Source organism: Hyposmocoma kahamanoa, unplaced genomic scaffold (genome assembly GCF_003589595.1).
Source record: "Hyposmocoma kahamanoa isolate Upper Pololo Valley unplaced genomic scaffold, ASM358959v1 94, whole genome shotgun sequence".
Taxonomy (NCBI): domain Eukaryota; kingdom Metazoa; phylum Arthropoda; class Insecta; order Lepidoptera; family Cosmopterigidae; genus Hyposmocoma; species Hyposmocoma kahamanoa.
The window spans coordinates 4,028,238-4,052,463 of NW_020654878.1; the positions used below are offsets into that span (position 1 = coordinate 4,028,238).

Consider the following 24,226-nt stretch of genomic DNA (forward strand, 5'->3'; position numbering starts at 1 on the left):
TGTAAACCTAGTTGCTTATAAAGCAGCATGATATATATTTAAATATATATCATGCTGCTTTATAAGCAACTAGGTTTACATGATTGGAAAACATGTCTTTTCTATCCGATAATTTTGATTTTTTGATGACGAACGAAGCAAAGTAATGACGAAGAAAAAGAATTGGAGAACAATTCAAAAGTTTAAAAGTAAGTGGGCAGGAACCAGAGAAAACGGTAATGAAAGGTGGGATGACGATAAAAGAGGTCGCATCATCACAAAGCTTATATTATTGAGTTCTTAGGTTTTCGCGATTACACATACACATAGGAAATTAAACAATTTTTTTTTCCTTTTCCGGACCTTGGCCCTTTGGCCCGGAACGTTGAAAAAAAAAGGAATTTCGAACCGAAAAAAATTAAAAATTGTTTTATTTCTTATATTTATCATACATATTGTAACTTTTTAATTCGTTCTTACTTAGCAAAGACTAATAATTCAAAATTTTTGAAAGGAGTAGACTTACGGTGTAACGGGATCATTAATAAGGCTGATTTGCAAACTGCAAACAGTTGACGGACACAAACCTCAGGCTATATAAACAGAGCTCGCTTCGACAGACGACACATTTTTATCCTAAACTTCCTACGGTGCGGATCTGAGCTCTGCCAGTCGTAGCCATGGTCATCCGAGCTCGCTCTGTTTATCGCGATTTATTTTGTCATTACTCGTACTATTTAATCAGGTGGTTAAATGGCTAGGTTTTAGTTTTATTTCTGTTAGTTATTTTGTGTAATTACCCACAATTATAAAAACAAAAACTGTTAACTGATTTATTTCTGTTAAAGATTGTTTTTTTAAGACAAATTCCACTTCATCGCTAAAATCAGAAGTGGGATTGAAATTTACGGCTTGCCGCTTTGCCACGCTGACAGTTTAAAGGAAGTAATCGCTAAAACTATATTCTGCTAGTATATAAACTAATTCATGTTACACATGTTGGTCGTGTTCCGGTCGGGACACGGACTCGACTCGACTCGACTCGATCTAACATGAATTAGTTCATACAAAAGCACAATGTAAATATTGGACTGTGACACGGCACGGTGTAACGTAAATCACCGTTTATCGGAACAATCCTCCGGGTCTAAGCTGACGATTTGTGAATTACAAAAACAACAGTAATTACCATTTTGGTATTTACTTTCTGTATAAGTCTATTGAAAGGTTTTTAGTACAATTTATTGTCAACATTCACTTCAAACTTACGAGTTAGTCAAGTTACTTTTGAACCATCGAGTATATAACCAGAAATAGAGACGAAACGACATTTGATTTGTTTGAAAACTATTCTGCCATATCATTATTGTGACAACTGCGCTCCGATTGGCCTGAATACGAAACAACGACGGGTGTCGTCAATTGCTTCATTTCAAATCGACCAGTTAATTTGAGCTTTGCTGTAAAGGACGAAAATTGAGAAATTACATATTTAATATTTAATTACCGATGAAATATGATTCCGTTTCTGTTTTATAATTAGATGTTTTGCTGTTTTTCCCACACCACCGAATGGAACAACCCTCATTGTCAGAGATATTATCTTTATTACAATAAATACAGAATATTTTTGGAATATACGGAGACGTACACGCAGATCAGTTGTTGGCGCTGTACTATTTCAGCATAAATGAGAGTTGATATAAGGCCCCATTTGCCTGATGCCACGGATGGATGGCCCTCATGTCGTCTCTATTTCTGGTTATATACTCGATGTTTTGAATCTGTCACTGTGGTGTTTTTTAATATCGCAATGTTGTGTGTTTCCTCATTGTCTACCTTACAATTATTTTAAATGAATTTTGAAAAAAATGCAGTTTACATTTTTTTTTTAATTATTTTGCTAATCTGTTTCAGCTTATATCTACCAAAAAAGTTGCGGCTGGTTGAATTTGTCTGGGAATAAACTACCAAGCTCCATAATAATTCGGTATAACGTCGGGGATAGTGCAATCCGCGTGGTATTGGTACAAAGCGCGTAACTGCACCAAACCAAATTTGACAGGAGAGGGATTCAACGTTATTACTTTGTTATTTCAATGGGTACGGCTTTCATTTTTGCACAGTAAGCATTAATTTATGTTGTCTACGGACTGATAACAATAGATTTCCGTAAGTCACGCGAATTTGGTTGCTACGACATTTACGCGGATGTTATTTGGCCACTAAATTACCGAAATGAAGACCCATAATCAAATGCTAGTTACGCGTAATTGTACTATCTCCGACGATAAGTGTTTTTCTGGTTTCTCAGTATTAGTTTCTGTGTAACTGAGCAGCATACATAAGTATGTGTAAAGGAGTATCTACACCCCTGAAACTTAGCTATTGTGGCTCTCACAATGGTATTTACATAGCTACATAGTGGTATTTATATAATCTCACAATGTTTACATGTTATAACCAATTAGAAAATGATATTGTTGACTCAGAAACAAAAATCGTGTAATGTGATAACCCTATGCTTCGACAGACGTGTAGGCATTGATATACCGAACAGGCGGGAGATGAAAGGGAGAATGGTTGCGGGTCGGGTGGGGTACACGGCGGGTGTAATTCCGTGTGTGTATATATAATAACAATAATAATAATAACGCGCACACTCAACATAGCCCCGCACTAGGGAAACCCTGTGTCGCGGGTGCCATGGACACACACAGAGGCAATCACAAATTACACCCAAATTCACGAGAGAAGTAAATGTAGGCCATACAAATATTTCTCCCGGCCCGGGAGTCGAACCTGGGACCTCTGCGTGGCAGTCCGGCGTGAGAACCGTTTGGCCACAGAGGCAGTAAAAGGTAGTAAGTAATATATGGACAACACACAACGAGCGGGCGCGGGACCCGACCTGAGCCCATCCCGCGTTCGCGCGTGGTGTATTGTCGTCCATAAATATATACGGAAGTACACCCGCCGTGCACCCGACCCGACACGCACCCGACCCGCACCCGCTATGGTGCGTGTTTCATAGTTAAATGTCTTATCACACTTAGTTCGAATCCTCGATCGCTGTAAGTAATTATAAGTTGTTTAAAAGTCGGCAACACAGTGAAGGTTAAATTTAACTTGCCAATTCTTACATGGTGTTGAACCGCTTATAACTGATATAGTGATCATCGACCGTTCCGAGACTTAATCAGTCGAAACTCATGCTCATGTCTGCAGTGTTGGTAGCGTCGGCGTCCGGTTCCGGTGTAGTAGTCGGCACCGAAATTGTCACGGCCGGGAAAGGCAGCGAGGGGATTTCTTCCTCTGGAATTATCATAATATGGACTGTAAAGCTGCGCTTTTTTATTCTATATGTTGTGATTGGTATAAAAAATATTAACCCTACGAGTCGTATTTACTGTGGTGGTAAGCGACACGCCTATCTTTAAGGGCATGGTGGTGGGTGCGGGCGCACGGGTCTTGGCATCTTCCCTTGCACAGTGCCGAAGCGGCTACGAAGGGATAGATCCACATGTCGAAATCGCAAACAGGCGCTAGACGCTAGACCAAGCAATGTGAAAGGTACAGGCGGACCGAGACAATGTATGTATACCCGTGCGGCGAGCGTGACCACTGTGAACGCAAGGAGCGTCTACGTACATTATTTGATTTACACGCACCCGCGTCCGCACCCGTGCCCGCCGCCACTCTGGAAAAGGCCTAACAATGCAGACTCAGATTGTTAAATCGCAAAGTCCTTGTCACCTTGAGATAATGTTCACAAGTCCCTCTACCTGATGCGGAGCATTTTCTGAAAATTACGGTACCTTCTGATACTCACCAAACTAATCCGACTACTATTAACCTACATTATTTTTACACACCCGCCCGTTTCCTCCTTTTTTTGTTTAAAATAAAACAATGTATATATGAACTTACCAGTTAAAGCAGAGTCAAGTCTATCAACGATAGCGTCCAACAAAGCTAACGACACTACGTCATCGGGGTCTTTAGCGAGTGCTGTGTGCAACACATCAGCGGCATCAGTCTCTCGCCCCAGTAGGGCCAGGCATAGCCCCATGGCGGCGTAGGTGGACGCTCGGCCGGGCCGCAAGGCTAGGGCGCGTTCGTGCCATTGGAGGGCCTCAGCTGGCTGCCCCAGTTGCCGACACGCGTGGCCTAATGCGTCTAGGGTTGGTGCCCATCTAGCACTCACCTGTTTACAACGATTTCAAATTCAAAATAGAATAAATTTCCCTTGGCAGTTGAAAATAATGAAAGAATGCAAAAAAAGAAAATTGTTTATTTGGATTACCCTCAATAAAATATTCGTATGTAAATATAATGTTATTCTATTGTTATTTTAAATAAATGTTATTAATAAAAGTATGATTGCAATTTAATGTATTTATGCACTTGTTAGTTTAAATTGGGTTCCGATAGATAACGTCACAGTGTTACTTTTCATAATTTGTTGTTAAAATGCTGATTCATATAGACCCTACTTTACCAAATATAATATATCGAGTTCTTAGGTTTTGTTCTTAGGTTTTTGGTTGTAAAGGGCCCGAAACGTCGGTTTGTTTGAAAAAACAAATATACGCAATTTAAATCCGGAAAAATAGTTTCATTTCCAAATATAATATTTTAACACTTACGTCAATATATATTTTAGAGGCTTGTAAATTTGCTAAGAAGCATGATGTTGTCTCGCGTCATCTGTCAACACCTTACTTCATCGCTAATTATTTTAACTGCCTCCGTGGCCGAACGGTTACCATGCTACTGATACTGCCATGTAGAGGTCCCAGGTTCGATTCCCGGGCCGGGAGAAATATTTGTATGGCCTATGTTTATTTGTCTCGTGAGTTTGGGTGTAATTTGAGGTTGTCTATGTATGTGTCCATGGCATCCGCGACACAGGATTTCCCTAGTGCGGGTCTATGTTGAGTGTGTGCGTGATTATTATAAAAAAAATAAAAATATTTACAGGTAAAGAGCCAACCAAAAGAGTTTTTTTAAGTTAATTCCTGAACGTAACTTGTGAGGTGTTGGCTGGTGGTGGGGTGACGACATGGCGAATAAAATTTTTTGAAAAAGGCTAGTGATTGAGCTGAGAAAGAGCATTACTTCTTGGCTGCTATTAATTACTATCGAAAACGGTAAAAAAGAAGTGTTAATTAAGGGGGAACGTCACGGTCCATTTCCATACAAAATGAATTCGATTTTTTTTGTCACTGCGGCTGCTTTTATGTATATATTACATTTCCAATAAAAACTATTTCTTTTCTAATTATCGCATGTACCAAAATCATCGAGTATATAACCAGAAATAGAGACGAAATAAGGGCCATACATTCCTGGTAACTCATCAGTGATATTTCGCTTATAAACAGACAGAGATAAATATACACAGCGCCAACAACTGACCTGTGTGTTACCTCTCCGTATATTCCAACAATATTCTGTAGTTATTGTAATAAAGATTATATCTCTAACAATGGCGTGCTGTTTCATTCGGTGGTGTGGGGAAAAACAGCAAAACTTCTAATTATAAAACAAACGGAATCAGTTTTCATCGGTAATTGAATATTAAATATGTAATTTTGCAATTTTCGTCTATTATAGCAAAGTTTAAGTAAACTGGTCGATTTCAAGTGAAATAGTTGACGACACCCGTCAATTGTTTCGAATTCGGGCTAGCCAATCGGAGCGCAATTGTCACAGTAATGATATGGCAGAATAGTTTTCAAACAAATTAAATGACATTTCGCCTCTATTTCTTGTTATATACTCGATGCCACTAACTAATAAAAAAGGAATAATAGAAATGAATACAAATTAAAAATACCTTCATCAAAACTCCATATTATATGTAGATCTGGCCCGCATTCCATGGGCAATAAAAATTTATAATAAAATACCCAACCAAATTAAACGCATAGATAAAATTAAGATATTCAATGTAGAACTAAAAAGCTTTCTAGTACAAAAATGCTATTACATCTGAACGAATTTTTCGAAGATAAATATTAGGTATAAATATATTATTATATAATAGTTAAGTATTACTAGTACAAGTATAAGAGCTAGCATGTTTAAGTTTGCAGGTTGTTTAATTGTTTTAGAGATTGTGTTTTATTTATTTATAAAATAGGTGTAATCTGCCCTTCATTGCTATGCCCTTACAGAGTATTATATAATCAGGACCTATATGTTATTTAAGACCTTTGTAATCTTTATGTGGAGTAATAAATTGAATTGAATTGAATTCTCTTATTTATAATATTCGATAAAATAATTTTATTATTTATAAGATTATATTCAATAATTTAACTTCCGCCAATTTCAGTTTTTAAACATTTAATGTCATTAGTAAATTGGCTCTGATTACACGTAAGCATAGCACGGTTGCCAGTGCTGAAAAAAAAATGTCTATTTTTTTATAATATGATTAGGAGGCAACAAACTTAATGGGTGAGTTCAGTACGATTTTTTTTAACTAATGTATCTTTTAATGAATAAAAATCATAGAACATCAAAATCCAGATGAGATTGTAGAAAAAATGTGTTTATGTCATAGACGCACACTCATAACAAGAAGCACGATGATAAAAAAAAACGAGTACTACAGGTGCAGTTTATAAAACAACTAAGAACGGACAACTTTTTGGATATTTCTTCTTTTTTTATAAAAATCATTTGAAAATTAATTAACGGATATTGTTTATTATTTTTGAGACAATATAACAACTGGGAGTGAATTTTTCCTCTAGTTATTAATGTAATATAATGTAACAGGTGTAGTGCCGCTCAGAGTTTTCATCGCAAAGTTGACAACGCCCACGAGCCTATATTTTCATCAGCGCTTCTATCCATCAAAACCGAAACGCAGTAATGAAATCAATATAAGTAAATAACTTTATACGAGTAGTAAAGGTTCTGCGTACTTGGATGACAAAAATACTTGGTAGTTTAGCTTTTGCTGGTTGTTGGATCTTATGATATTTGAAATAAATATTGCAAATGACAATTTGAACAAATGTTTATTTACACATGGCAACCCCTAGAGCTTGTTTTCTCAACGTTTTTCTAGTCCTGGAGCCATCTCAAAATTTCATAGAGCCCACTTTCCAAAAAAATAAAAATACGCGGTTTAGGTTTTACCGGCATTTATTGTATGTGATTAAACTTTACATATGAATAGTTGGTGTGATGATTGCTGCTGCATATGCTGAATTATAATCATAATTAGAACATCAAAGGCGTTGACGTTACACTTACATGCGTTTCGCTCTAATAATGGATGGCCGTCTAATGGCGCAGAAATTCAAAAAGGTCACGCGTACTGTACCTATGTATTCACTACATATTGTATCCAATTTTCACGTTAACGCTGTATTAGGTAGGCTCACCATGGATCACAGGTTAAGACACCCTGTTCTAGAATTTCTTATACTCATACTTTTCAGGGGAATCTGCCTTACGAACGAGTAGTAGAGTTTAATCAATATGACGATTTCAAGTGTTATTTGTTTGTCTACGAAATAAAAACACATTTGAGTTTGAGTTTGTTTGGCGGCAGAAATATGGTGTCAATAATTTCCCGGACGAACTATTCCACAAAGAGCTACACTGGTACTAATTGGTTTATTAAAATACCCGAAGGTGTCAAAAACAAATAACTTTTCGAGGATACGATTCAATAGGAATTTTTAGGTTATTGCTTGATATTATTAACACTAATAGATATCTGTCTGAGTCGTTCCAATTATTAGATAACATTACAAGTAGAAATTTATTTAAAAACCGTGGTTAGTGGACGTACTGTTGATATTTCATCATTTTACAAAGTTTTAATAAAATTTAACGTACTATTCGAAGCTTGGAAGACGTAAATAAAGGCTATCGAATTTACGGTAATCAGCAGAGCTCGAAATAGTATAATTACCTAAACTTCGAGTAACACAAATAGGGTGAATAATAACTCTCTCTGGTTTCCAGAGACGATTAAAAATTAAAGACGAAAAAAAATCAAAACAAATTATATATTATATTTTCATTATAGTAAAGTAGTTGTTAACTACACATCAAAAATACAGAATACAATAGAATAGTTCCAGGTTTTGAGGGAGGTGTTATTCGGATAATTTTCAGATTAGTTTTCACTACCTAATTTTGGTGGAAATTTTTATTACTTGAATATTCTAGAATATTATGGAATATTCCATGTGGTTTAAAATTAAAATTAAAATTGAGTGAAATTTAGGTTCATACACTCTTACGCTCTGTCTATTACGATATTTGGTAATTCACTATTCTTGTACGTTGGTACGGAATAGTTTCTCAGTGCATTGTAGTGATAACACATTACTTTGAAACGAACTACCCTACATAGTTCGTTTCAAAGTTGTCACCGTATTTATATTTTATTTATTCGAGTTGCGTTGAGGCGTGAATATATTCATGAAGATGAAATATAATCAAAATTAAATTATATTATTAAAATTTAATAATATATTTTTTTATCAAATTTGGTCGTTCGTATGCTACTATACCGGCACGGTATGATGGCCGTGTTGACGATTACAATAGTGAGATCTCAATTCATTATCGAAAAAAATATAATCAAATGCGAGTCGCATCTATATGTTTTCGATCGATTTGTTACTAGCATTGTAAAGGGTAGCTGATTAGAAAGTTTTAATACATCGAAAATAAAAATGTTTACTAATATATCGTCAATTCGAAACTGCTTTGTTTTGCATTGAGCTTTGACGGAGGTAGAAGTTGTGCTGGCCAGCGATCCCATAAGTGACGATCGTATCAGATTTAATTTTTTTAAATTTCGAATTTCGATAAACAAATGCGGAGTTGTATCGTAAAATTCATATTCATTCATAAATTTTACTGCACGTCACTATTGACAACAATGTAGGGCAATTAGTTCCTTCAACGTAGTTATGAATTAATAGGAAACTTGATGAGCGGACAAACGTCAAAACGGTCATCATAGCGTGCTTTAACTACTATATCTTTAAATTCACGTACGCTTTAAGTAAAAGAAGGGTTAATTTTAAATAATTTTATTACTCCATTGTAACAGAAAAGATGAGCCGTTTCAAGCAGTAACATTAATCGGTGCAAATAATACTTCTTCAACTATAACAATGTATTATTACTGCTCAAAAATACTAATATAGGTTTGATTCTTGTCATGAGTACAGTCACCCTTTAACATCACTCGGAGAAATAAAATATTTACATTATAACATGGTCCAATAACATGAGAGGATTGTTAATCTGCATACTGTAGATCGTAGCTCTGAAAAAGGCCAAAATTTCGTCTTACATCTAAACGGCGCTGATCAATAGCCTAGAAGTCGTTTATGTTATGTAAATGGCCGTGGACATCCATTAATTCCTCTTTTAGATGAAATACAAGTAATTAGCTTTTTTCCTTGTAATATTATATAAATATTGACTTGATTGAATATGAGCTAAAATTATGTTCTAAACTTTGACATATATCGAACGCTCCTACGTAAAGTATCGTATGTCGAAATTGCCAAGTTTACAGGGGAGCGTTTTAAAGTTCTGAATTCACTGAATTGAGCATAACACGTGAGTTTAGTATTTCTCAGTTTTATTTGGCAAAGCTCCTTACTCACATAGAGTATTATAAAATCCTACATATCGGTTAAATGAACAACCACAATTTATTTTATAATTTTATACCGTCACCTGACCCGCCCAGTGTCACTTTAGTATACCCGCTTGTTGACACACATCCGCGCTATATAGTACTTTAAAACGAGCGCGCATTGACAAAAAGAGCTGTTGATGCTAATGACTTGGAAAGTATGCGAGTCCGTTTTAGTGTAATTTATCTTTTGTATTTTCAAAATATTAATGTGAAAAGTGAACAAATGAGTCAATTGCAATCATCGATCGTTATTATTTAATCGCGTTGGCGATTGAACTGAACGATAATGTGTTAGGTAGTTGCGTAATTTAAGTGATGATTTGGTAATCAATGTCGTAATGAACATACAATACAGAATAATTAGTAAGTAAAACAGCACGTGCGTATCAGAAAAACACCACGCGCTAACGACTCGGCGACGCCGGCTGGCGGGTTTTGTTTGTGCATGAATATAAAAGGCCGATACACGACGAGCGGGAGCTTTTTCACGGTTGACAACGAGCAGTCGCTCTGCTCAAACTAAGTGTTATTCTAACGGATTCTTGCATTTTCGAATGTGTTTAAATCTAGCTAATAATTCCTTAATATAAATGCTATCAAATGTACATTAATACTAATATTAATTGGTTAAATGCTTAGTGTATTGTGTATATGTTAACTATGCATGCAAATTAATTATGCATTAATAGTTAATTATAAACGTAGAAAAAGTTATTTAAAACTCAGTATATTGTAATTTGTTTATCTGTGTATAAAAACCCTTGTGTAATAAAGTTATTTAAGCTGTTATGTAGCGTAACTTTGCTTGAAAATAGAAAGTCTGTTCTTGGCAACGAAACTCTGGGACTCGGTGACTGTTCAACGTTGTACTCGATTTCCCAGACTGTGGTAGGAGTACAACTGACCTCGTCGTTTCCTTTCCTGGCGGTGTCGAGTGCACGCAGCCACAAGCGACAGGCGGCGGCGGTGTCCCCGGCAGCGAAAGCGGCGCAGCCCGCCTCATGTGCCACGTGGGGTTCGGTCGCGCACTGCGCCACCCGATCCCACCCGCTTACGTTCTCGTCGCCTTCTTCTGCCACTTCACAAGACGACTGGAAAAGACATTTGATTCAAAATATCTTTTCATCACTTTTCACATGCTCGTGAATAGTATGATTATATAGTGGCTAACTTAACTCTAATGCCCCAAAAAAATGGTAGGTAAGGAGTTTTCTTTTTAATTTGTAGCACGATTTATACTTCCTTGCATAGGTTAGGTTCAAGTTCAAGCAAGGAGGTTACTTAAGTTCAGAATTAAAACATTCGCTTAAAATTTTATCTAAAATCAGTATAAAGTACTAAAAACTAAGAACTCAAAAGGAATTCATCCCCTAGTTTGCCACCCTTAGAGGCGGAATATTTTCTTCGAATTGAAATGGGGCCACTACAGAAGTACCCTCTTTCTAACAAAAAAAGAATCATCATAATCGGTTCACAAATATAAGTTATCGCGTAACATACATACAAAAAAAACATATAATCGAATTTAACCTCTTCCTTCTTTGAAGTCGGTTAAAAATTTAATTCAGCCACATACTAGTTAAATACTAATTATAACGAATTTCTTATAATTGATTTTAATTATTTTGTGTATAAAAATTTTGCTATTCATCATGACTCATATGCATCTTTGCTTTCTACAACATTTTAGTTCGAGTTGTATTATCTATGGAAGAATAGCTAGCTGGCCATCTGTTGATAAAAAACCCCGCCATTTGCAAAATTCATAATAATTGTAGTGTTGTGTGCCATATTTATTCACATAACTATGTACATAGTGTATATAACTATATTCCTCGCAAATGTGGTGAAAAGCATTGTATGTATCATATACGATAAAAATATGAAACTCGGTTATTAAAGCCTCTAGCCTTCGGCTTCTAATAAACCCTCGTTAGTATTTTTTTATTTACCGTCCTTAATATACAATGTACAATTACCGAAGCGCAGTGAGCAAAGTTTTCTTGGCACTTAAATCGCACAATATGCGAATGTGATTACTCGCCCGTTCCTCAAGGGTAGGGTATGGGCTCTTACATATAAACACAATACGACGTCGCGTCGAGCTACGACGCGGCATCGTTTCACGTTTTCCGCTATCATCGTTGGTAGAAATGGCTCGCCGATAAACCGCCAATGATGGAGTTATGATAATATAATAATAATAATAAAGAACTTTATTTATCTACATTTACAAAACAGTTTAGTCGTAAATAACATCACTTATAGATACTGTGTAGATAAAAAGGATAGAGTCTCAACTTAAGCTGTTTTTCAGACCCTACCTTTTTGAAACTCGCTACATTTCAATCATAGTATTTGTCTGATTTGTTTGTCTGATTTGTATGGTCGAATATTCACTTAAACCTTAGGACTATAGCGTGAAAGTTACTAATTTTTTAAAGACCTGTATTAAGTTGCCGCCAATGTGTTTCTTAGGAAAGATTGTTGCCAAGTCTAAAACTTTTTTTTACCATGATACAAATATTATAATAACATATTAATTTAAAAAAGGTCTATTAGCATTTTGTAAATGTTGAACAATAAATAGCGTTACAAAAATGTTTGTTTAGGTGTTTTGTTTTACTAGGCCTAGCCTACGTAAAGGAAAGAGAAGCTCGTGTTAATTAGCAGTTTTAATTAAAAAGTAAAGTGGCAAAAATTGCATTTATTTGTCGCAATTCTAGCGACATGAAACTTTGTTCACAAGTAATTAATTGTTAAAATAATGGAACGCTAAATATAAAATTTATTACTTTAATTTTAATTATTTAGTGTTATGGAACCAGTGAAATTAACTTTATTAGTGTCTTGTCTGTTAATAAGTGTTGTTTTAAGTTTCGCCAAGGCGTCTTTTCAAGATTTTTTAACAGGTACATTTTTTGTTTTTTCTATACTATGTATTTGTAAATAGCCGCTTTAGTCCAATTCGATTATTATATGCACAGTTTTTATGACAAAAAATAAGATTTTGTTAGGCTAAGAACTCATGGAGCGATTTTCACCCGCGCCCGCTGCGGTTGCGGGACCACGGCCTCCGAAGAACGTAGAAATGTATGCAAAATTTAGTAGCACATTTCACGACGCGTTTTACGCCCGCAGCGGAGACGGTTACTCGCGGCGGCCGCAAACCGCGCGCGCGCAACGCGTCGCCCGCGGACCGACCGCAGAGGGCGCGGGCGTCGCGTTCCACGCGCGCGGGTTGGGTCTTTCCTTCCCACGCCGTTTTGTGGTTGATTTTCGATTTGGCAGCGCGTGTCAATTTCGCAAGTTACGGATGTTGAAGTCGATCAATTATTTTCCTACCAGTTACCATTTTTCTTAAAAGTTCTGAATAAGTAGATACGGACATCCGAATAAAATTAAAGAATTTGTCTTCTTGTTTTTTTAACTCATTAATAAGAACAACGAATAATCCGTAACGATTTCTTCCCGGAATCAGAGGATGCACCCTGAATCTTTTAGGCCTTCTTCTTTTAATTCTTCGATAAAGTAAGTATAACGCGATAGCTCGTTTTTGTTGTGAGTCCATGGCGACGTCTGAGACTTAATTGACGATCTCAATCGATCGTAAATAACCGCGCGCCTTGCGATACTCTCCCGCCAAGTTTGCGGGCCGTTCCGCAACCGTGGCGGCTACGTGACCGCACAAAACCGCCGTCCCGCAACCGCAGCAGGCGCGGGTCAAAACCGCTTCGTGAGTTCTGTCTCACAAGGTTTGTTATTTTATTAACCGGCTTTACTAACAAAAATTTTCACGCCGCGCCACTGTAGCATAAAAATACAATTATTGGTCAATAGGCGTAGAGAGGTTCTAGATGTAGTGACGGAGCACGAATTTTGAATTTCGATTAGTTACTAGAGATTATTCGAGGTCAATGGTCGCCATGACCTGAAAAAAAAAAACCAGTAAAATAATTGCGCGCGCAAATGTGCACAAATGTGAAAACAAATGTGCAGAACTGCGATAAATAATCGACATTCCACTTCATAATATACAGAATCGAAATATGTAAGTAAGATTTTTCCGACATAATTGCAAGTTACGTCAATTCGTGCTAAAACGTTGACGATATATTATATGGCCCTCTACACACAAGTAAATAAACTAAACAAAAATTCGTACTTCAGAGTTGTGTAGTTGCGCAGCGCGTGTGAGAAAACGCTCGCACATAGCAACGTTGTTCAGTAGAGAGCACTCCACACCGACGTACAGAGGGGGCAGGTGACAACCGGGCATCAGCTGGCTCGCCTAGAATGTTTTAGACAGTATATTAATTAGTATTTATTTCATTGAATATCCATGAGTTATAATGGTTATAAACCATGGTATTCACAATATATTTTTTGGGAAAATACTCTACTAGTTTGTTATTAGTATTGATACAATTCGACTGGACTCGAACCAGCGTCTGTTGACTCACCGTGGCTTACGCTCTTACCAATTGAACTACATTTCCGTATATTTCTACATAAGTTTTGTTTATAGTGACCCTCCTCACCAACCCCTTGGGTATACGGGAAGAGCACTGCCTTTCTTACTAGGTTTTATAAGGTAAAGTTCAGACACTGACTCCATATCAGCCCGTGGACAGGGTTGTCACAGACCGTTGTCGCGGACTTCATCCGGTTCTCAAGACGCTAATGCCTCGGGTGCACGTACAGTACCTCTCTATTTTCCAGATCGTTAATGGAGCTGTTGGCATGCCCACTTGCATTAACATTTGCCACCTCTGAGCCAACTGAGTTAAAGGTCGAGTCAACAGATACGACGAATTTCTCTGTGTCCGTTGCTGATCTTTGTTTTGCGAGAAACTTATGAAAGTTTCTTCACTCAACCTGGTACCTTTACAGCTACCAGAGACTGCTGCGAGATGTCGCTATATTAATTGCAATAATTATTTTATTGAAAATCATGATGTTTTTACTACCATGAACTTCAAATATTGAAAAAATTTAAAATAAACTTACAAATTAAAGTCATAGGTACAGTTGATGCCCTAAGATACCTGACCGACTATTTGGTTTTGAGTAGATCAGTGTGAGGAAAGGTGTTAAGCAAACTTAACCTTTAACCTGTGAGCCGTAAAATTCATTTTGATATGACTTCCTTATTGCAATATTAGTGAACGATGTTTTAAGAAACTTTTAAAGCCAATTTGATCTTTGACTCCAAATATAAATTTAAACCAAAAAGCCTTTACACTTTTCTGTTAAATGCGTAAGAAAGCTCTCAGAACTAAAGGTTGCAAAGGGGGTCAGGTGCGTTAGAGCATCGACTGTACATACTGTAGTATTTACAATTTTTTAAAGTTTTGTATTTACAATTGTAAGAATACCAGAGTGTTAATGTCAAACAGACATCTAGGAGTTCTGGATAAAGCTTCGAAATTAAATACACGTATAAAGTTATAATTATGATACATCGTCGTTTATATTTATAAAGTACCTCTCGCTACGCCACCTGAGCTACGTAACCATGCTATAATACCGTGACAGGGATTCAAACCATCGCCGTGGTTTGAATCCCCGCCATTTTTGACCACCCTATCGATAATTAAATTCGTACCTTGAAGTATGCCGCCATAGCCTGATCGTGTTCTCCGTCATGCGCGAAGCTGTGTCCGTAGGCCAGCCACACACAGCCCGCGCCTGCTTCTACACTCTTTGCTTTGCTGAGGTACCGCCGTGCTAAGTCACTTTTGCCTACAACGTTCAAATGCTCCCGTACGTTATTACGTACTTACATAAAACTAATAATTACTACTAACTAATAATTACTAAATAAAATTGTATATAATTACTTTAGAGCTCCTTGTAAAGGAGTTCCAAACGCGAAACAGTAGTGTGAGCGTAACTTCCGGTTTTGAAGGATAAGGGTGCTGGTGAAACTACAGGCACATGGGATATGTCAACTTTTATCTCAGGGTGACGGGCGCAGTGGCAAGTGCCCCTAAAATCTTTACGATTTGAAGCTCTGAACGGCACAACTATTATAGACAGTCGTGTCGCTTTTTCTTTACTTTAATTTATTTATTGAATTACAAGAACAAATTTTATAAAAAGCGACTCTTCTTTATCGTTAGGTGAAGTGGTTTAACCACCTAGTGAAGAGCTAACAAGCTCGACAGTTAAATTAACTTACAATTCACTACAATATTAACTAGTTCTAGAGTATATGTCCACATTTAAATAAGTGCTATAGATATTTTACTATAAACCGAGATAGTGTCTCTTTAAAACAGTTTTGCATTTCTTGACATCACCCTTAATGTCACTTAACACTGTGTCTGGTTGGTCGTTCAGAATTTCTGGTAGCATGTATTCCATATACGTTGTTGTATCCCGGCAAAGTATATGTTGGTATTTGTGAAAGCGAGCGCATGTTCGGAGCGCATTTACTTTGGCGGATTGTGTTTGAAATGATCGTATTCCTGACATACGAATACACACTTGTTCACATACGACCCACACGACTTACACACGATTACTGTTAAAAAGCAGTAGATGTAAATTAATTTGCTACTTCGCAAATCCAGTGAAGGTTAAATCGTCAAAATAGCTGTAAAGTCGTTATTGTAATTTTTTTTTATGTAAAGAAGAAGGCAACCGAGCAGACGAGCCAATTTATGGGAGGTGTTCATCGTACCCCATGGACATTTGCAACCTCAGATGAGCTACCTATGCGTTGCCAGCCTTTGAGAGCCCTGTAAACACGCTTTTTGAAGAACCCCATGTCATAGCGCAAAGGAAATACTTCAGGAGGAAGATCATTCCACATCTTGCAAGTTCGAGGAAGAAACGGACGAGATGAACACGTGGTCCAACAATGCCAGGCATCTAAGATGTGGAGAAGGACTCTATTCCTTTGGCGGGAGGAGTGATGTTAGAAACGAGACAGTGACACCAGTTTGAAAAGATCATCAGAGCACTCCCCATTATAAACGCGGTAGAACACACACAGAGAGCCAAAGTCACTCCGTAGGCTAAGGGGCTCCATACCGTCTGCGAGTTTGGGATCATCGAAAAAAGGAACAACCTTACGTTGGATGGAGTCAAATGGGTCAAGCTGGTATTTGGGAGCTCCTGCCTTGTAATATACATCTACATTTGAGTATTTTCTATTTTTACCGCATTAACATACTCTTGTATAATTGTTATCAACTTATGACGATCCTTGATGGAGAATGATATTTGATATGTAATTTAATGATAACAATATTAAATAATGAATTGTTCATTTTCTATTTATTGTGTATTTACTTATAATTTTCATTATTGTCTGACGATCTCAATATAATTTCTTTTACTTCGATGTGTACTGCAATTTATACTGTAGTGTTATATTTAAGAAATAATGAATCTGAATCTATATTTTGTTTTATAATATCAAGTGAAAAGGACGAACAAGTTTGCGCCTGATGGTAAGCTACACGCCTGTCCATAACAGTTGCAGTGTCACTCAGCTCTTTAAATGCAAAGATTAGAGGCGCGCTGCCACTGCGCCCGTCACCCTGAGACATAAGTTGACAAGTCCCATGTGCCAGCACCCTTACCCTTCAAAACAGGAACACAGTAATGCTGACATTACTCCTTGGCAGCAGAAATAGATAACGTGGCAGTACTTCCCTGGCCGAACTCTTTCATAAGGACCTCTACTGTTACTCTTTACACAACTGTATTTATTATCATGTAATAATAACACTTAGTTTGTCTACATTTAAAATATGATAAAAATAAAAACAATTGCACTTACCAATTTGATAGTAATAGCATCCAACAGCAAACCAAGCTTGCCAGGTATGCGGGTAGGCGTCAACGAGCAAGTGAGCGAAAGAGAAAAGTTCGGAACTCTTTTTCAGTTCCACGAGACACGCCACGCGTACTTCTGCGCAGCACCACGGGTCCACTGCAAAGTAAGAATAGTTACACACGGCGCCTTTATTAAACGGCATTACTTGTTTTTGTATTTTACTGTTAGTTTTTGAGTTGTTCTTCAAATCGATGTAACAATTGTCACCTTAGAAGTTATTGTTGAATAAAAAGACCCCTGCGCAAGGTTAATATGTAGAGCACAGTCAGCAGGTGGTCTCAAACCGGTCATGAGCAGTTCAGGGAATCTTTTTATCGTTCGTGAGAAAGAGTCAAAACACTATCATTTTTAAAAAAATCAATAAATAGTAACATGATACATAACAGATATTTAGTCGTACGAGTAAAAGTGCGAATAAAATAGTTCTTATAGCAAATGGTTACGAGCCAACGAAGTAAAGTAAAAACGTAAACGTATGATAACCTTGGTCAAGCGCTTTTAGCGCCTCAGCCCACTCGCAGGCGGCGGCGAGTCTGCGCCCGCGCCACATCGCCGCCTCTGCTGTGCGCGAGCGCGCCGCTTCCACTTCTTGTGTTATCTGACACGTATAGGTGAATCAAAAACAATTGAAGCGAGTAACATTTGCACATCAAACAGAATACTGTTGTAACTCAAAAACGGTGGGTGTTTAAAAAAATTACTGAATGGATTTTACTGCGAATAGTGGGAATATTTTTCATTATACAAAATATTTAGTTATCCACATAGGCCTATCACCTCAAATACCCGTTTTACGCTGCTCACATCCAGCGGATTCCAGTAATCTTCACGCCAAAACGCGCATGAACAATTTTTATGTTTTTATGTCTACACTTATCTAAAAATTCTGCTTCTTCTTTTAATTACGCTAGGTACCTTCTTCTAGGAGGCCATGTTTCCAAAATATAAGTACATGTATAAATTCACTCACCGGACAGTCAGGGTCTGACGGGGTGGTATCCATGGGCGGCGTGGGTGGTGCGTATCGGCGCAGGCGCTCGTTGTACGCCGCGCGGACCAGCGCGCCCTCCGCCGCACCCAGCTGCGATGCGATGGGCAGGGATTCTATTAACTCGCTCTCTGAAAGCATACCGCAGCTTTTCACGAACAGTGGTTTAAACCAAAATAGTTCATATAGCTGCTTTTCAAATAGTGGACCGATTTTTTACATTTACTAACATTTAAAAAAATTATATCTAATAGTAGACGTGTTTATATGGTTGTTTAAACAAGAGTGCCTCAAGTTCAGAATTGTTCAGAATTTGTTTTGTAACTCAAAATAATACTCCCATAATCGAGATAAGAATCCGTAAGTACTGCAATTGACAAAGGTTACTTTCATATAGCACGAGGACACTGTGATGCACATCTGAACTTTTTTCAAATTATGTTTACAACCTGTAGGTACAACTAAAATAGTAACGTTAAAATAGTAGCCCTACGCCTCGACCGAAATATTACGTATAGGCATTTACACACCGAACACGCGGGAGTTCCGAATCGTCTCCTGTCGTACCTTGAAGACAACGACCTCCCCAAGGATCGCCAGTACGAATTCCGACGAGGGCGATCTACTGGGTATCTTCTTGTGTGTGCTTGTCATATATGGAACGAGGCCATAGAAAAGCAAGGCGAAGCACTTGCAAAAACACCTTTGGACATTTCTAAAGCCTCTGCCTGCAGACTTGTTCCCTAAATGTTATAACTTGGGTCTTTTCAAGGAAAGAGTGAATAGGCATTATTTAGGTGTGCATTTGGGTTCCACCCCTATGTTGTGGATATTCCAAAGATTCGCACGAAGCGCTACGCTTTTACACATTTATATGGCGAACAGCCATGGAGTGGAATTCCCTGCCTGCAGACTTGTTCCCTAAATGTTACAACTTGGGTCTTTTCACGGTAATTATTTACGTGTGCATGTTCCATCGTTGACCGCATCGTCACTTTCCATCAGGTGCGATGGAGGTCAAATGCGCGCTCATATTTTATTTAAAAAAAAGATTTGCCATGTGACAACACCACGATCCGAGAGAAATATTATGTATAGGCATTTAAGCGCCGAACACGCGGGATTTGCCAAGTGACAACCGTACGTTCCGAGCGAAATATTACGTATAGGCATTCACGCTCCGAACAACCGGGAGTTGCCATGTGACAACCCTACTCTCCGAGCGAAATATTTTGCATTGGGTTTTACGCGCCGAACACGCGGTTGCCATGTGACAACCCTACGCTACGAGCAAAATACAGGCACTTACACGCCGAATACGCGGGAATTGCCCTACTTGCCTTTTTATACTATGCTTTAGGGCTGGTCTACCAACTAGATAATGGTGACAAGATACACTCACCCTGTGATGGAGCAAATGCGTGTTGATCAAGCAACAGGTCTAGGGCCTCTACACACGCGGCGTCGACGCGCAGCGCGCTGGACAGCGCCGTCGCCGCCGCGTCGCGCCGGTCCAGCAGGCTTAGCGCTCGCGCTTGCCACACGAGCACTCCTGCTAGTGCTCTCTGCAAAAAAACAATCACATACACGTACGACGTCGAAAGCCGAAAACAGTCAATACAAAGATCATATAACAGACACGTATAAGAATTTCGTCGTCCTGCTAATTCTACCTGTAGCTCAGAGCTGTTCAACCTCATCCCCCCTTCCCCGTTCCTGCTCAGAAGCACGCGTGCTGGCCTTCGTAGTCTCCGTTTCACTACCTGCCGAATTCCATCGCGTATTAAAAGGTTCGGTGGCTCCTTTCTCTGCCGCACGGTTGACAAATGGAACTCCCTTCCGGCACATGTCTTCCCTCCCTCTTATGATATGGGGTCCTTCAAACGAGGCGTGAAGAGGCATATTGTAGGCAGGCAGGGTGGAGGTGGCTAGTGCAGTGAGGATTTCATCGCTGCACTAGGTTCCTTCGCGTTTGGATACCACTTTCCACTTCACCACCACATCAGGTGGAGTGGAGTCATTTGCCTGTCATGTATACATATAAAAAAAAAAAAAAAAAAAAAAGATGGAAGAGCGAGGCGACGGTGTTCCCGTGGTCGCTGGTTCGAGTCTTGTCGGGTCGAAGGAATTTTTCTTTCGATCATTCTAATAATAATTAATCATCTACAGTTGAAGAAATATTATTTGCACCGGTGCATCTTATTGCTTTGTTTTTCGAGTACAATAGACAAAAAAGTAGGCCTTTTCGGTAATGCATGTGCCACCTATGTGGTATGTATATAAGTATCTATCATAAATTAGTATCATGGTAGTACAACACCATAATATTCATTACAATCAATATTGTTAATATAAGGGATTTAGATCCAAAAAAAATTTATTTCATTTTCAATACAAAACTTAGCTGTTTAAATTTGGAGAACTTGATTGAACATGGATCTTACATTATGAGTCTGGTCGGTACTTCGTGGCTCCAATAATATATCATCACATTCCTCGTAGAGCGTGAGCGCGGCTGTCGGCTCCTTTGCCGACACGTACGCACGCATCGCCACGCCGAGACAGAGTAGATGTCGTCTGAAATAAATGAATTTTAATTAATTATTTCTATTTTACAGGGAAGTACTGCTACCTATTTCTGCCGCCAAGCGATAACGTCAGCATTACTGTGTTCTGGTTTTGAAGGTTTACCCACGTGCTGATGAAATTATAGATAAATCGTCAGGGATAGTGCAAATCTATATCGGTAAAAAGGCGCGTATCTGCAGTAAACCAAATTTCACAGGAGAGGGATTAGACATTATTATTTTGTTATTTCTATAGCTATCACGACTTCCAATTTTGCATAGTAAGCATTATATTATGTTGTGTATGGACTGATAACTATAGATTCCCGTAAATGGCGCAAATATGGCTGTCACGACATTTACGCGGATTTGATTTGGCTACTAAAATACCGAAATGGAAACTCATAATCAAATGCTAGTTACGAGTAATTGCACTATCCTCAATGACATGGAACTTGTCAACTTATGTCTGACAGGCGCAGTGGCAGTGCCCCTCACATCTATGCGGTTTAAAGCTCTGAGTGGCACTGCATTATGGACAGGCTTCTAGATTACTATGAGGTGTACGTATTGCTCGTCCCGTCACTTGATGTTATAAAAAAAATATATATCCTATGTACTATGGTCAATTTAGTCACATGTAAAGACTTTCTGACAAATTGTTCCCTTTCCTGCTACTTGGTGTCTCTCCATAGTGGCCGCTCCATGTGCAGGCTCTGTAAATATTATTTTCTCAAACATGCTCAGAAATTTTTGCATTACTTTCAAAAAACAAACACGGAAAGGTTGTCGTTTATGAACCGAGTGACTTCTTCTTCTTCGACTGCTACTCTAGTGTTTGGCACTGTAGGCTGCTATCAGGGCTTCTGAAACTAAAAAACTTTGCTTTCTTTTGTTTTTTAGTTTTTTTTTGTATTTTTATCACAATAATTTAGTTGTAGTAAAAAGAATGATAATGAAAATACAGTAATTGATGCAGCCTTCTATTAATGCCTGGAAAAACAATAACATTTTCTTTTGGCAATTGTCCTAACAAGTCAAATATTACTTTTAATATTAGGAATGATTGAAGAAAAAGATAGTGGAAGATAGAGGATACAAGTGATGGGACAAACAAGTTGTGTACCTGGTGGTAGACCTGCCCATGCAGTAGCAGTACCATTCAGAGCTTCAAATCGCAAAGCTCTGAGGGAAATGGCCACTATGCGCGCAGTAATGCTTACATTAGCATTTGGCAGCAGAAATATGTAAGGTGGCAGTATTTCCCTGGACAAACTCTTTAGCTCTACTGCTACGAAAAGTTAGTTAGATCAGTTAAAGCAAAAAGTTAATGTTGTGTTGTATCAGGAAATCAAGGTTAAGGTGCTAAATAAGGATGGTTGGTGATGACTCCTTCGACAAGAGCTTCCTCTTTTAAATACGAAGATAGAGTACTACATACCTAGCACCGAGGGATTTAAACAAATAGAAACAAACGCAACTGGGTCAACACTATTCACCTGTGTAATCCCCTCGAAGTTACTGCATATGCAGCCCGGTGTAATTCTCCTCGTGCCAACATTGTGCTAGCCAGTAACCACACGTCGTCGCCGCTAGCCGCACCCCCCGCGCTCCCTGTACCTGCCGCCGCATCCGCCCAGAACAGTGCACTTGTCCATTGACCCTAAAGCAATGAGAACACTATATAAATGTACACCGTTCAATTTAATAACAATGGTAATCATATTAAAGAGAATCTATTTATGAACAGCAAATCGAAAACGATTATCTTAATGTATACATAGAAACGTTTGTTTACAATTATAAAGAAATAGTAAATATAACCTTAACAAATACGTTACTGAAAAATACAATACACAATATTCGCTTCTTTCTACGGTAGATATAAGTTTATCAGTTTGAAGAAGAAATAATTTATTAACCAATTCGGAGTATTGTTTGACCAGGGATCTCATAAACTCGATGTTTAAAATCTGGGTACTCGTTCCACCGGTAGCCTCTGCTTTAGCCATTTTAGACTTCTTAAATAACTACTTTATAACTTATAAATAGCTATTAATGCGTGTTGTTAATTATATTTAAACATAACTAAGAACTATTCTAAATAATTCATAAAATATCCGACGCAAAATTTAAAGTTATCAAAAACAAACCAATAACTGTCAAGGGTCAAATCTTTCTTTTTTTTATACTGTTTTCTTTCCATTTGAAAAGGCAAAGGCACTAATGCCTATACAGCCAAGAATCAGAGTGGTTTCTTTCTTGTATTCCATTACAAAAATTAAATGTTTTCGACGGTGGTGCTTCGAAATAATATAAAATTATTGGATAACATTCTTTTTTCGTACATACATGTATATTAATATCACGGCATCGGAATAATCTATTAAGCCAAGTCTTCGATCACTACTGTTAGGTAATTTTCCGAAAAATTTCAAAAATTGGAATAATACAATTCGAAGTGTTACCTATGTTCTTCGTTTGAAAATATAATTTGAATTTTTATTTGGCTTGAATTATAAATGAAAATTGTATAGCTAAGAGAAAGTTAGACAAAAACTAAATTGAAAATAATATTGATTCAACAAAATATTTTCCGGGCATATTTCAAATATTTTTTCTTTATTTTTCCACAGTTGACGTTGACACCTGTCAAAAGGGTTGTTGGAGGTTTTTTGGCTATTGTGAGATAATTTTAAATCTCGTTTTTCTGTTACGTGGCTGTTAGACATACAAGTTAATTTTTTTTATTCTCGCTAAATAAAACTTCAAAACGTAGAACATTACATTAAAATGATAATTTTTTTCCATGGCCCAACACTAGTTGTGACTGTGAAAGACAAAATTCACGGCCTAAACTCGTCCAATGGTATGTTTGTAGCTTTAATCGTGATGGAATATACATTTTTTAATCTGTGGACATACGCTGTACAAATATTAACCAGCTAAATACCAAAGTGTTCTTTTTTATCTTGCATCTCTTTTGTGTAACAATAAGATGTATATAACGCAACTCGTTTACCTTGAAATATTATATGCAATTAATTTTGTGTGGTTTCACCCATGCTGACATTTTTGACAGTTTGAATTTTGATGACGGAAAGAAAAAGGTTATACACAGAAAAAGAGGGAATAGGCTGACT

At 37.7% G+C, this 24,226-nt stretch overlaps 1 protein-coding gene across 1 annotated transcript; it reads right to left on the minus strand.

Moving 5' to 3' along the window:
* Positions 1-2,989: 2,989 nt before the first annotated feature.
* Positions 2,990-23,215, minus strand: LOC113237826 (cell division cycle protein 16 homolog). Its single transcript, XM_026474509.1, has 12 exons — positions 23,006-23,215; positions 22,583-22,746; positions 20,961-21,093; positions 19,919-20,081; positions 18,499-18,647; positions 18,012-18,126; positions 17,472-17,624; positions 15,285-15,421; positions 13,842-13,967; positions 10,582-10,767; positions 3,910-4,186; positions 2,990-3,294 (listed from the first exon to the last, which is right to left on the minus strand). The coding sequence occupies exons 1-12, from the start codon at positions 23,093-23,095 to the stop codon at positions 3,179-3,181; spliced, it is 1,809 nt and encodes a 602-aa protein (XP_026330294.1). The 5' UTR covers positions 23,096-23,215; the 3' UTR covers positions 2,990-3,178.
* Between the last annotated feature and the right edge of the window lie 1,011 nt (positions 23,216-24,226).